We start from the raw sequence: 13,079 nt of genomic DNA, 5'->3' as shown, positions 1-13,079 counted from the left end.
AATAAGCACTTCTCAGGCATATAGCCCAGAATGTTAGATTATACATACAATTTGTCCAGTTTTGGAACCAAAGATGTTACTTGGAAAAAAACAAATTCAAAGATATTTTTAAATACTCACCTCTCCTCCTGGGGCATCCCTCTGTGGATAGCTATTGCAGGGAAATTTTGTTCCACCAGCAGCTGTGCTAGAGCCACACATCTTTGGACAGACTTCACAAAGATGACAACCTAGAATTATGAGGCAATGTTTGTGACACAAACATGCAAAAAGAAAAAAATAGCAACCATTTGTCAATACTAAACATTTACTTATAAACAATATAAAATTAGCTTTAAGAGGCACATTAAAACCAAGAAGGACTGGAGGTTTATTATGAAATATTTTCTTTGTGCTTTTAATTAACTTTGCATGTGCATTTTAAAAACAGATAACTTGTGAAAAGGCTTTCCAAGCAGCCATTCTTCTTTCTAACAGATATTAGAATTTACAAAACGCCATCACCATTTACCCAGCATATAAACCCAGATCTTAAAAACTCACTTGATTGAACTCTAATACATCAAGAAGGTCAAACAGTTTGCGGTTCTTTTCGTTGTCCTTCAATTTCACATAGTACTGCTGAAGTCCATGTAGAGTCAGTTTAGTCTCATCATCCACAAATATCTCCATAGGCTGAGGGCAGAAGAGGAAGTGTTAAGAGAGCGGCGCCCCCCACCCCATATTTGACTTGTAAACCAAACTTCTAAACCCCCCACCCTACTTAAACTTCACAACACTGCCAAATGTACTATGTGACTTATTGTAATACACTAAAAAAACCCAGATAAAGATGAGACTGTGGAGGGATTGCAAGGCTATGTAATGAACATTTCTAAATCATGTACATTCAACATCTACCTCATCTTCTAACTGAACAAGTTAAATGTTAAAATTCAACCACTTACATCAGGATCAAATCTCATCAACATTCATGTGGTGCATTTTTTTTTTTTAAACATTAAAAGTTTTTGCCTTACAGTTAAAAAAAGGGATTTCCTTTAAAATCAAGTGAAGGACTGACTGACTAAAAAGGAACTGCCTGTAGTCAAGTGTACAATTCTATATATGTTGTTTTGAGAACATTGATTTTAATAAATTTATTCATCATTTCTTAAAAGAAGTGAATCTGATTTGCTAGATAAGTAGATCAGTAAGTAAATCAGACCAAGGGTGTAAATGGAATTGTATTTCTTTTTAAAACGATATTGGGAAATGTAATAAAGGTTGTATCATATAAGGAAAATGCCTATTTATACTACTTTACTGGATTACACCCTCTGTGCACATAGCATACCAAAATACTGCATGACATTGATACCCGAAAAACTATAAGGAACCATCTGGGTAAGCATACTATATTCATTATTTAACTATTCGATAACTAAGAAATTAAATTCAATTTTGTCCTCGTTTCTGAATTTTATATTTGTTAAGTGTTTTCTGGTAATATTAATAGATACAATTGCTATTTATGAAATGGTTGTTCAAATAATGTTAACTTAAAACACTTATGGTATAGATGCAGGGCAAGGATATTAAACTTGTACCCTGACAAGGCTGAAAAAGTTGTAGCCAATCAAACTTTTAAAATTCATGATATTTTATGAGCTACTCTATATGGAAATGATTGTTCACAAAAAATCACTTATTCTTTTAGTTTAAGAGTTAGGAAGAACATCTATTATTCACTACCTATCAACTTTGCCTTAAAATATATTGAATTGTTTGGAGAAATGTTACTTATATTTTTTTAAACAAGTAGATAAACAGTCATGTTGTAAATTATACTAGGAAAGTCAAACTCAGCACTACCACATGTATTCTTTGGAACAACCCTGCATATGTAAAAATAAAAAGGATAAATGATCTTGTAGAACTTTTTCCATTCGCTCTCCCCACACTCTTTGCTCTGCCAATGACGAACTCTGCTTCAGGTCTTTCTTGTTCATCTTGATGGTGGTCAGCTTCTCAGGCTGCAGGTCTTCTTTGGGTGTCATCAGGTGCTGTAGGTTCTTTCACTTGGGTTCACAAGCTGCAAAAACTGATGCCAATTCTTGGAGATCTTTTTTGTGTGTGTACTTATGGAAATACATATTTCATGTTTTTCTTGTATTGTTTTAATGATGTGGCAAGTTGTGCCAGGGAAGGAAAGCGCCATATATAGTGAGAGAGAAGGGAGTCCATAAATCAATGGGTATTTCTGCAAGTTCTTGTTATTGTTTATGTAATGCTGATAACAACTAAATGGAACATACAGCTTATGCCTTCTTCAAAACTTGCAAGTGGCAAAAAAACTTTATAAATCAAGAGGTCAAATGGAGGGGCCAAAAATAGCCAAATTTCATTATTTCCATAAGCAAGACATATGCAGACCTCCCACTAAGTCAATGTACTGCTGCTGAACAAATTATAATTCTTTTTTTTTTTTTTTAATTATATAAAAGAGGACTGAGGGGGATCTGTTCAATTTTTAACCCCCATGTAAAATGTGATATTGAATTTCTTGATTCTGTATGTACACCTGTACAACAAAAGATAATAATACCCTTCACCAGAGCAGAAGAGGGACTGCAGAAAAAGTTTTTCTTTTTTAATAAGTTGTTCTGACACAAGAAATGCTTCAGTATGCATCTGTCTGAATAATTAAATGAGAAAAAATGTTCTAGTTTGTTTAATCAACACATCTTTTAAAATGTCTGCTTTAAACAGGGATACTAAAAAGCTGCAGAGAAAATGACCTTTTCAGCGACTTTACTATGTTTGGAGTTTTCAACTGCAACTTGGAATGAAGATGGCTAAAAACTGCCCAGTGATGGACTGGCATTCCAACCAAGGTTTGATTTTGCCTTGCTGCTAATGCTACACAGATAGGCTCTGGTTCCTTGCAAACCTTTAAAGGAATAAGCAAGTCCAGAAAATGGATGGAACAGAGACTACAAGCTTTATCTGCAGAGCATATGAAGGTCAGATACAATCTTCTGGTCATCTTCATACTTAAATACATTTCTTAAAAAAAGTAGTAATTAATAAGACGAGAAAAACTTCTTATACTTAAATATCTGAGTCCATAACAATCTTTGGGTTTTAAAATAAAAAGATTTTTGACTTTCATGTTGAGTAAGCATTTCGATCAAAAACCTTTATAGAGAAGCAAAAAAATATCAGTTTGTCATTTCTTTTTTAACCTCCAGTTAAGTTTGGCTTGATTTTTCTTCACTGATACTCATCATAACCTTTCTTTACTACATAAATGGGGTTCTTGTTAGCCATTGAGGCTTGTATCAGGGTTCAAAATGGAAAAATAGCCAAATTTCAAATTAAAACACTAGACAAAATAGTTTTATCTGATGCTGACAGAACTTGTAATAATGTCTGTGGTAATTACTCTGCAGATGAATTATCTGGTGAAGGCACTATTATCATTGAATCTTTTGCAAGTTAAAAATATGAAATAGATCTTGCTTGATTAAATGTATTAAATGACTGAGAAGGCTACTCTGTTGAATGTATTATGCATCATGTAGTGCAAGTGGAAGTGAATAGATGTTATAAAGTATAAAAATGGCCAACTATTAAAGATCATTTTGTTGCTGGATGTCTTGGCTGTAGAAGTCAAGAGTTGGAAGCCACTTTATCTCTTCCTTGCTTGCTCACTCTCTTTTATCAGCAACTGCAGAGGGTTTACAGGCTACATCTTCAGGCAAGTGGAGTTGCCAGGAGTGGGAGAGGATGAGAAGCAGGAACTTGAACTTTGAATTAAAGAAGCTAGAAGAAGGGTATTTACGTCTTGCATAAACTTGCGGCAGACAGGTCGTATCTCCTTGCTCAGGGTAGCACTGAACATCATGACTTGTTTCTCATGGGGGGTCATGCGAAAGATCTCCTGGACATCTCGACGCATGTCTGAAAAAGAGGAATTGACCAACCATGAAATATTAAAAAAAAAAAATAAAAAAAAAATTCCAGTCTTAAAAGGATTAGGATGATTACCCCATAAATTACGTTTTCATTATTGACAGACAACAAAAATAACTTTTCAGAAGAAAAAATCTCTTATTTTATACAGTCATGAACCGATTTACAGCTGACCAAGTTGAGGTCATTAGTACATATAGTCAAGAAGCACAGAAAAGAAACGGGGTAATAATGTTGTAGAGGTTGCCAAAACCAAATGCACCAGGTTGCAAAGGTTGATTGCCTTTTGTTTATTGCTTGAGGCAGCACTGAAGGCAACATTACCACAATTTTTTTTTATTATTTATTTTTTAAACCTCCTTATGAATTTGTGAATTTCCCCTAGAGATTAATAAAGTATCTATCTGATTACAAGCAACATTTAACAACACTACACAGAGTCTTGGGTGGGGTTGTATGTCTGTCTGTCTCCTGTGTAGAATCAATTGATGGTAGGGAAGAACAAACAAAATGAACAGGAAGAACATACAAATGAATGATGAGCAGTTGATCCTATGATGTACAGTAATTATAAGCAAGTGGCACAAACAAAAGAGCAATGAGCTTCCCATTCGATATAAAGATTTCAGAGTAGCGGCCCCACATTAATAATTAATAATAAATAATAATCATTATTAAAAATAATTTCTCAAATGAAACCCTCCACCTGCGTCCTTGACCCAACACCAACAAATTTTTTCAAAGAAGTATCAGGTGTGCTAATTGATAATGTTCTTGACATAGTAAATTCGTCATTAGATACGGGGGTCTTCCCAGACTGTCTTAAGACTGCTGTAGTTAAACCCCTACTTAAGAAAAATAACCTCAACCCCTCTGCTCTTGAAAATTTTAGACCCATCTCTAACCTGCCTTTCTTAAGTAAAATTCTAGAGAAGGCAGTCATTATGCAGTTAAATGAGCACCTTAATAAACATGCTATTCTTGATAAATTTCAGTCAGGTTTTAGAACAAATCACAGCACAGAAACTGCACTCATTAAAGTAGTAAATGATTTGCAGGTAAATTTGGAGGTCATTTATCTGTTCTCATCCTCTTAGATCTGAGTGCCGCATTTGACACCATTGATCATAATATTCTTAAGAATCGCCTTAGTCAGTGGGTGGGCCTCTCTGGCATTGTCTTAAATTGGTTTGAATCCTACCTGGCAGGGAGAAAATTCTTTGTTAGTTGTGGTAATTACAACTCAAAGACACATGATATCCTATATGGTGTTCCACAAGGCTCTATCCTGGGTCCGCTGCTCTTCTCAATCTACATACTTCCGTTAGGTCAGATTATCTCAGGACACAACGTGAGCTACCACAGCTATGCTGATGATAAATAATAATAAATAAATAAATAAATAAATAAATAGTCTGGGCACTGATTGACCATGTCACACAGCTTTTTTTTTTTTTTTTAAGTCTCGCTTCACACAGCTGGGACAGCTTTTTTGCTTCCTATCTACACAGATACAGTAGTTCAAATGTCTTGTTTTCCATTCAAGAAGACTAAAACAAATGTAATAAATATTTTGTTGCTGTTATTATTATTAATTCACAGGTTCTCATGTTTTCTAACTCTTGGAGTGCCTTTTATGTTTTTTTGATCAGCACTCCTCCACATGGATAATACTTATGCATTTGGCCCCTGCCGCCTTCCCTTACACAGTGGAGGCTTGAAGATTGGTTTTGCTATTCCAGACCAGCAGTTAAAGTATGTGTACTAGTCACCTCCACCAGACCCACAGAGCCTCAATTGCAATCATCTTGCATACTTTGTGACTGACAAACGGCCCAGTGACTGGTCCCATATGGAGCCATAAATTTGCAGTTAACTGTGTATATTTTATATATATGTATATGTGTGTATATTGTGTAGGAATGTTATACTGATAGGGTAACCACAAAAAATTAGTAGTGCTAAACAAATAAAAATGTTTAGTATACAATAACTTTGAAATGAAAAAAGCAATTAAAAGGACTTGGAAATTAGATAATCTCACCCAGCTGTTCTAGCATCTTGTCACACTCATCCAAGATAAAATGTTTGATATGTTTTAAGTTAAGGCTCTTGTTTCTTGCAAGTGCTAGAATTCGTCCAGGGGTGCCAACAACAATATGCGGGCAGTTCTTTTTCAAAACCTCCTCATCCTTCTTTATGGACATGCCTCCAAAGAACACTGCCACCTTGTGTAAACAGAGAAGAAAACCAAACAAACATATTACCCTCAGGAATCCTATGAACAATTACACCTACTCATTGACACAATAATAAAGTATTTTCAAAAATATTACCTTGCATATATTTTGGATTACATTTTTAAGTAAGAATTCACTACAACCTTCAATCTCTGGTCATATATTTTTTTAACTTGTATGCAATTCTTATCCTTAATACACAGTTTGAAGCAATATAAAAACATTTAAGAAAATAACATTTGATACTATACAAAAATTGCTATTTCAGTAATGAAACAGATTGTTTTATTAGAATAACAATTTTTCTCTGTACAACTTCATGTAAAATATTTTTCCCCATAAACTTTTACGAATCAGGTAAAGCTAACTACCAATTCATGGATGCTTATAATGAGCATTACGTGTTCTATCAGTGCACCAAATTGTGTTAATAGCAATAAAATAAGATGGAACAAACAAACAAACAAGTAGAGGTATGTGATCATATCATCATCCTCAGTACTTCAACTTTGGTTTAAATTGCTAAATATAGAATTCACAGCCACCACAGTACATCATTAGCTCCCCAAAATAGAGAAAGAAATCACTGCACTCATATGTCCAAACATGGACAGGTTTGGGATAAAGAGGAAAACCCATGCAAGCATGGAGAGAATTTGTAAACTCTATACAGACAATGTGAGACTATTAAGCTAAAAAAAAAAATGGGCCAGCATTAAATTCTCAAAGATTGCAGTTTTTAATAAATGGAATTCTAGTGGCTTTAATTAGATGCTTTCATAATAATTTAAAAGGTAACACAACATAACTAATGAAAGGGTATCCAATCACTGCACTATGTATAACTCAGTCTTCTGCTCAGGACTGAATCCTCAAATACCCAGAATGCACTCTGTGGCAGATGGCCAGGGCCCTTGCCTGGCTGGGACGCTGCTGTAATGGAAGGACCGGGGGAGAGGACATATTCAGGGCAATACCTCCCCTGGAACACAAGGAGGGCAACCCCCCTGGCTCAGAAAGGGGCCACGGGTTTGAGCTTAGAAGCTCAACTGGAGAGTTTGAGTCCTGGACTGCAGCACTTCCACCACACCCAGAAGTGCTGCAGGAAGAGGATCCGGGAGAACCTGGAGCACTTCAGGTACCCTATAAAAGAGGCCACCTCACTCCAATTGAGGAGCTAGAGTTGGGAGGTGGAAGACAAAGCTTGCTGGGAGAGGAATGCAGGCAGCAGAGAAAAAAAGAGACAAAGAAAGAAGAAGAAGAGAAAGAGAGACAGAAGGGACTGAGCATTATTACTGTGGGTGATTGTGTACTGTGTTCTATAGTGGGGAGCGGGGAATAGAGATGCCCCACGAGGAAATAAACTGTGTGTTTCTTTTGGACTTGTGTCTCTGTGCCTGTCTGTGTCCGGGTTTGGGGAGCTGTATGCCCCCAAAATTCCACAACTTCTAATTGCCACTAAATACCAAAATTCCAAACACCAAGTTACTTGACTAAAAACATCCAAATACTGTATGTACAGGCAAGGATTTACTACATATAAAATAAAGTATTGGCTCAAATGTTCTCCATTAATATTTTATTTATAAATATAAAAGGTGTGTTTTTTACCTATCCTATACACTGCAAGCACTCTGCCCTCAGGTAATATATGAACAACTGTGCATAGACTTACACAAACTATTTCTTTTTATATTATTACATATAGGCACATAGATCCAACATGAAAAGCTAGTGGCAGGTGTTAAGATTATGAATACAATGAAACATTAACCTGACTAGATTTGGTACACTTTCAAATATGTTATTAACTAGTCAAAGAGCCCGTTTCGACAACGTAAGATGAAACGGGCACGAGTTTGTGTCAGCAGTGTATGAAGAACAAATGATAAGTAATGAAGAAGTTGTTTTGTAATGATTGTAGTCCGCTTTACTCATTACTGTACAGGCTTGTACTGTTAGTTGATGAATTTTCCAGGCCTATAGTATAATATTGAATGATGAATGTTCCAGTACAATATGGAATAGTAATAAGTATAAGCACCACAAACCTGATATAGGTGTATTGAATGAATGTGTAATTGAATCAGAATGCGTAATTAGGCCTCGAGCTGTAGTCTAAATCACCTTTCAGGCCTCTAGAGCTTTAACCGAAGTCGCATCTCTCTTTGAATATTTTGCAGCCGTAAATCCGCCGCCTGCCGCAATGTTGGGGTTAGATGTCGGTCTCGTAAGGTTTTTCTGGCAGCTGCGCAGAAGGCGACTGTGCATTCGGCTTCGGACGGACATGAGTGAGTGAGTGAGGAGGCAGGCGAATTATGTATTAAGATATTTAGCCTAACAGAAGGTCAATTTAACATGTAATATGAGTACATTTTTGATTGAAGCTTATAAAAAGATTTCATGTAAGCAAAACCTGTAAAAAATGTAAATATGATCTTATTACCTTGACAGTTGGCATGTACTTTGAAAATCGCTCATATTCTTTGCTAATCTGGAAGGCAAGTTCCCTGGTGTGACACATTACCAGCACAGAAACCTACAGTTAAGGAAGAAAAAAGTGAGTAACATTTCTACTAAAGAAGTAACAGTATACTGTATATCTGAACTACTCAGGTATGCAAAATAATTTTGTTTCACTATATCACACCATCAGAAATGACCTGCAAGTAGGCAGAATGCAGTCTCCATACATGTCAATTATGTACTGACTAATGCTGCCCCCATCTTCTCCAAGAAATACTGTAGTTGAGTAAGTTTGCCACCACATCACTCCACCATGGTGTTCTAAAAGGCACTACTGAGGGCTCTATTTTGCCTAGAGCAACAAAACTATGATGTGCCTGTCTATACTCCAGTCAGTTAGAATTGACAAATTGGAATATGGGCATGTCCTGCGGTGGGTTGGCACCCTGCCCAGGATTGTTTCCTGCCTTGTGCCCTGTGTTGGCTGGGCTTGGCTCCAGCAGACCCCCGTGACCCTGTGTTCGGATTCAGCGGGTTGGAAAATGGATGGATGGATGAATATGGGCAATATCTATTAACACTACAATTACAAGAGCCAACGAATAAACTCGTAAATCCGGCCCTCCTTAAATCCCTTCGCACCTCTCCCTCAGCGTCTTTGGTCTTCCAAATGTGACGATAAGCCCAAGCAGCAAGCATCCTGCTATACCATCCCCCCACCGCCTCAGAAGTTCTCCTAGTTCCTTCCTCGATTGATTATCTGGGAGTGAGCTACCCAGAATTGTAAGGGGAAATAATTTTATGTGTGTTTTGTGTTTACAACAATCTGTGTAAACACATTGTCAAAACAGAAAAGTTTTTAATGTTTTAGTAATAAAATAACAAAATGTGGACATGAACTGTATAATGTGTGAAGGCTGATGGACAAATATCAAATAAATACTTTCACAAAACGTGCAAGTACAATATGATACAATAGCTTCAGTGGTGTAGCAGTAAGATCCGCAGACTTATAAACCGGAGGTCGTGAGTTTGAAACCGGCTCCACGGCAAATTTACTGTTTTGAGTAGTAAGCTGCTCTTACTGTTAATATTACACAATAAAAAACATACAGACACAAATCAAATGTAACAGCCAGTGTAAATTTATACTACTTGTAAAAGTTACCGTTTTTTTTTCCACTTTTATTCTCTCAGTCACAATCACGATACAACACCCACCCCCGCCCCCGATCTGACATGGCTAATTTTTTATCTGAAACTGGGAATAACTGTAGATATGAGTGCTGTTTTCAGACAATGGAACTGGAAATTCTCTGATCTGGAGGGATAAAAGCTGACACTCAAAACGCTGGTGAATCTGCCTTCTTCGTATCTCACCGTCACTTGAATTTTTTTTTTTATTCAGTTTTATTGAGTGTTCCTGCTCACACTGAATTATTATGCACCTTATGGTCCATGATGCCAAAGCCGCACTGACAAAAAACAGAGACATATGTATATATTATATTTGGAATAACTCATTTTATGACCTGTATAGTACATTTCAGAAAACACTGTGGCACTGTCAGTGCGGCTTCGACATCATGGACCATAAGGTGCATACAAATTCAGCGTGAGCAGGAACACTCAATAAAACTGAATTAAAAAAAAATTCAAGTGACGGTGAGATACGAAGAAGGCAGATTCACCAGCGTTTTGAGCGTCAGCTTTTATCCCTCCAGATCAGAGAATTTCCAGTTCCATTGCCACAAAACACCACTATTTATTTGAAACTTGGAATAGCTGTAAGATGTAACAGCGTCAGATCCCTGGGTGGGATATATGGGGGGAAATGGGCTGGGGCGGTAGTATGTATCTTGATTGTGACTGAGAGAATAAAAGTGGAAAAAAAAAAAAAAAAAAAACCATAAAAACGCTAACTTTTACAAGTACTATAAATGTACACCGGCTCTTACAGGCAGAAATCAAATGTATGTGTTTATTGTATAATAACAACAATAAGAGCAGCTCACTACTGAAAACGGTAAATATAAGAAGCAGTACAAGTCAGCAATTCTTACCGCTACGCCACAGAAGCTGTTGTATCGTCCTTGAACCTTTTGTGAAAGTGTTTATTTGATCTTTGGACATCGGGCTTCACACATTCAATAGTTTATGCCTACATTTTGTCATTTATTACTGAAATATGAAGAACGTTTCTGCTTTAACAATGTGTTTACACAGATTATTGTAGAATAGGAACACACATGAAATGCATGTGTTCCAAATAACAAGCTATTATTTCCACTCTAAAACTCCAGCACTTCACTCTCAGATAATCAAGGCTGGTAGAACTTTGTGCATGTTCTGTGGCGGTGGTGGGGGGGGGGGGGGGTGGAATAGCAGGCTGCTTGTCTATCGGCACATTTACGGAACAAAAGACGCTGATGGAGAGGTGCGAAGGGATTTAAGGTGGGCCGGATTTATGAGTTTTTTCGTAGGCTCTGGTAATTCTAGTGTTAAGTGACACTATACATTAAATAAATAACCTATACATACAGTGGTGTGAAAAACTATTTGCCCCCTTCCTGATTTCTTACTCTTTTGCAAGTTTGTCACACAAAATGTTTCTGATCATCAAACACATTTAACCATTAGTCAAATATAACACAAGTAAACACAAAATGCAGTTTGTAAATGGTGGTTTTTATTATTTAGGGAGAAAAAAAAATCCAAACCTACATGGCCCTGTGTGAAAAAGTAATTGCCCCCTGAACCTAATAACTGGTTGGGCCACCCTTAGCAGCAATAACTGCAATCAAGCGTTTGCGATAACTTGCAATGAGTCTTTTACAGCGCTCTGGAGGAATTTTGGCCCACTCATCTTTGCAAAATTGTTGTAATTCAGCTTTATTTGAGGGTTTTCTAGCATGAACCGCCTTTTTAAGGTCATGCCATAGCATCTCAATTGGATTCAGGTCAGGACTTTGACTAGGCCACTCCAAAGTCTTCATTTTGTTTTTCTTCAGCCATTCAGAGGTGGATTTGCTGGTGTGTTTTGGGTCATTGTCCTGTTGCAGCACCCAAGATCGCTTCAGCTTGAGTTGACGAACAGATGGCCGGACATTCTCCTTCAGGATTTTTTGGTAGACAGTAGAATTCATGGTTCCATCTATCACAGCAAGCCTTCCAGGTCCTGAAGCAGCAAAACAACCCCAGACCATCACACTACCCACCACCATATTTTACTGTTGGTATGATGTTCTTTTTCTGAAATGCTGTGTTCCTTTTACGCCAGATGTAACGGGACATTTGCCTTCCAAAAAGTTCAACTTTTGACTCATCAGTCCACAAGGTATTTTCCCAAAAGTCTTGGCAATCATTGAGATGTTTCTTAGCAAAATTGAGACGAGCCCTAATGTTCTTTTTGCTTAACAGTGGTTTGCGTCTTGGAAATCTGCCATGCAGGCCGTTTTTGCCCAGTCTCTTTCTTATGGTGGAGTCGTGAACACTGACCTTAATTGAGGCAAGTGAGGCCTGCAGTTCTTTAGACGTTGTCCTGGGGGGTCTTTTGTGACCTCTCGGATGAGTCGTCTCTGCGCTCTTGGGGTAATTTTGGTCGGCCGGCCACTCCTGGGAAGGTTCACCACTGTTCCATGTTTTTGCCATTTGTGGATAATGGCTCTCACTGTGGTTCGCTGGAGTCCCAAAGCTTTAGAAATGGCTTTATAACCTTTACCAGACTGATAGATCTCAATTACTTCTGTTCTCATTTGTTCCTGAATTTCTTTGGATCTTGGCATGATGTCTAGCTTTTGAGGTGCTTTTGGTCTACTTCTCTGTGTCAGGCAGCTCCTATTTAAGTGATTTCTTGATTGAAACAGGTGTGGCAGTAATCAGGCCTGGGGGTGGCTACGGAAATTGAACTCAGGTGTAATACACCACAGTTAGGTTATTTTTTAACAAGGGGGCAATTACTTTTTCACACAGTGCCATGTAGGTTTGGATTTTTTTTTCTCCCTAAATAATAAAAACCATCATTTAAAAACTGCATTTTGTGTTTACTTGTGTTATATTTGACTAATGGTTAAATGTGTTTGATGATCAGAAACATTGTGTGACAAACATGCAAAAGAATAAGAAATCAGGAAGGGGGCAAATAGTTTTTCACACCACTGTATAGTTGAAACTGCTTGGTTATACTATGAATCATATATTAAGGTAACAGTTTGTGTGAAAGTCCGGGTTGGGTCCATGGTCCTAGGCAGCTTGAACCTTAAACCATCAATAGTCATAAACCGAGATGAGCAGGGCAAATGAGGAAACACAGTCAGAAAGAGGAAGGTGCAAGTGCTACAGTGCTTTTATTTAGAAAAAAAAGCTTGTGTCCTAAATGAGCTGTGCATTAATTGATAAATAATCCATAAAATCCAG

General features: G+C 37.3%; 1 protein-coding gene across 1 annotated transcript in view; it reads right to left on the bottom strand.

Annotated features, from left to right (window-relative positions):
* Positions 1 to 13,079, bottom strand: part of ddx39b (DEAD (Asp-Glu-Ala-Asp) box polypeptide 39B) — a 50,584-nt gene that overhangs the window by 16,870 nt on the left and 20,635 nt on the right. The window contains exons 4-8 of the mRNA XM_028800600.2: positions 8,644 to 8,736; positions 6,002 to 6,185; positions 3,827 to 3,945; positions 544 to 675; positions 121 to 230 (exon numbers count right to left, since the gene is read on the bottom strand). Coding sequence (XP_028656433.1) covers positions 121 to 230; positions 544 to 675; positions 3,827 to 3,945; positions 6,002 to 6,185; positions 8,644 to 8,736 — 638 coding nt within the window. The remainder of the gene's footprint in view (positions 1 to 120; positions 231 to 543; positions 676 to 3,826; positions 3,946 to 6,001; positions 6,186 to 8,643; positions 8,737 to 13,079) is intronic.

The sequence above is a fragment of the Erpetoichthys calabaricus genome, chromosome 1, assembly GCF_900747795.2.
Source record: "Erpetoichthys calabaricus chromosome 1, fErpCal1.3, whole genome shotgun sequence".
NCBI classification, from domain to species: Eukaryota; Metazoa; Chordata; class Cladistia; order Polypteriformes; family Polypteridae; genus Erpetoichthys; species Erpetoichthys calabaricus.
The sequence above is the reverse complement of the archived record's forward strand: the minus strand, read 5'-3'. Positions and strand labels throughout refer to the sequence as shown.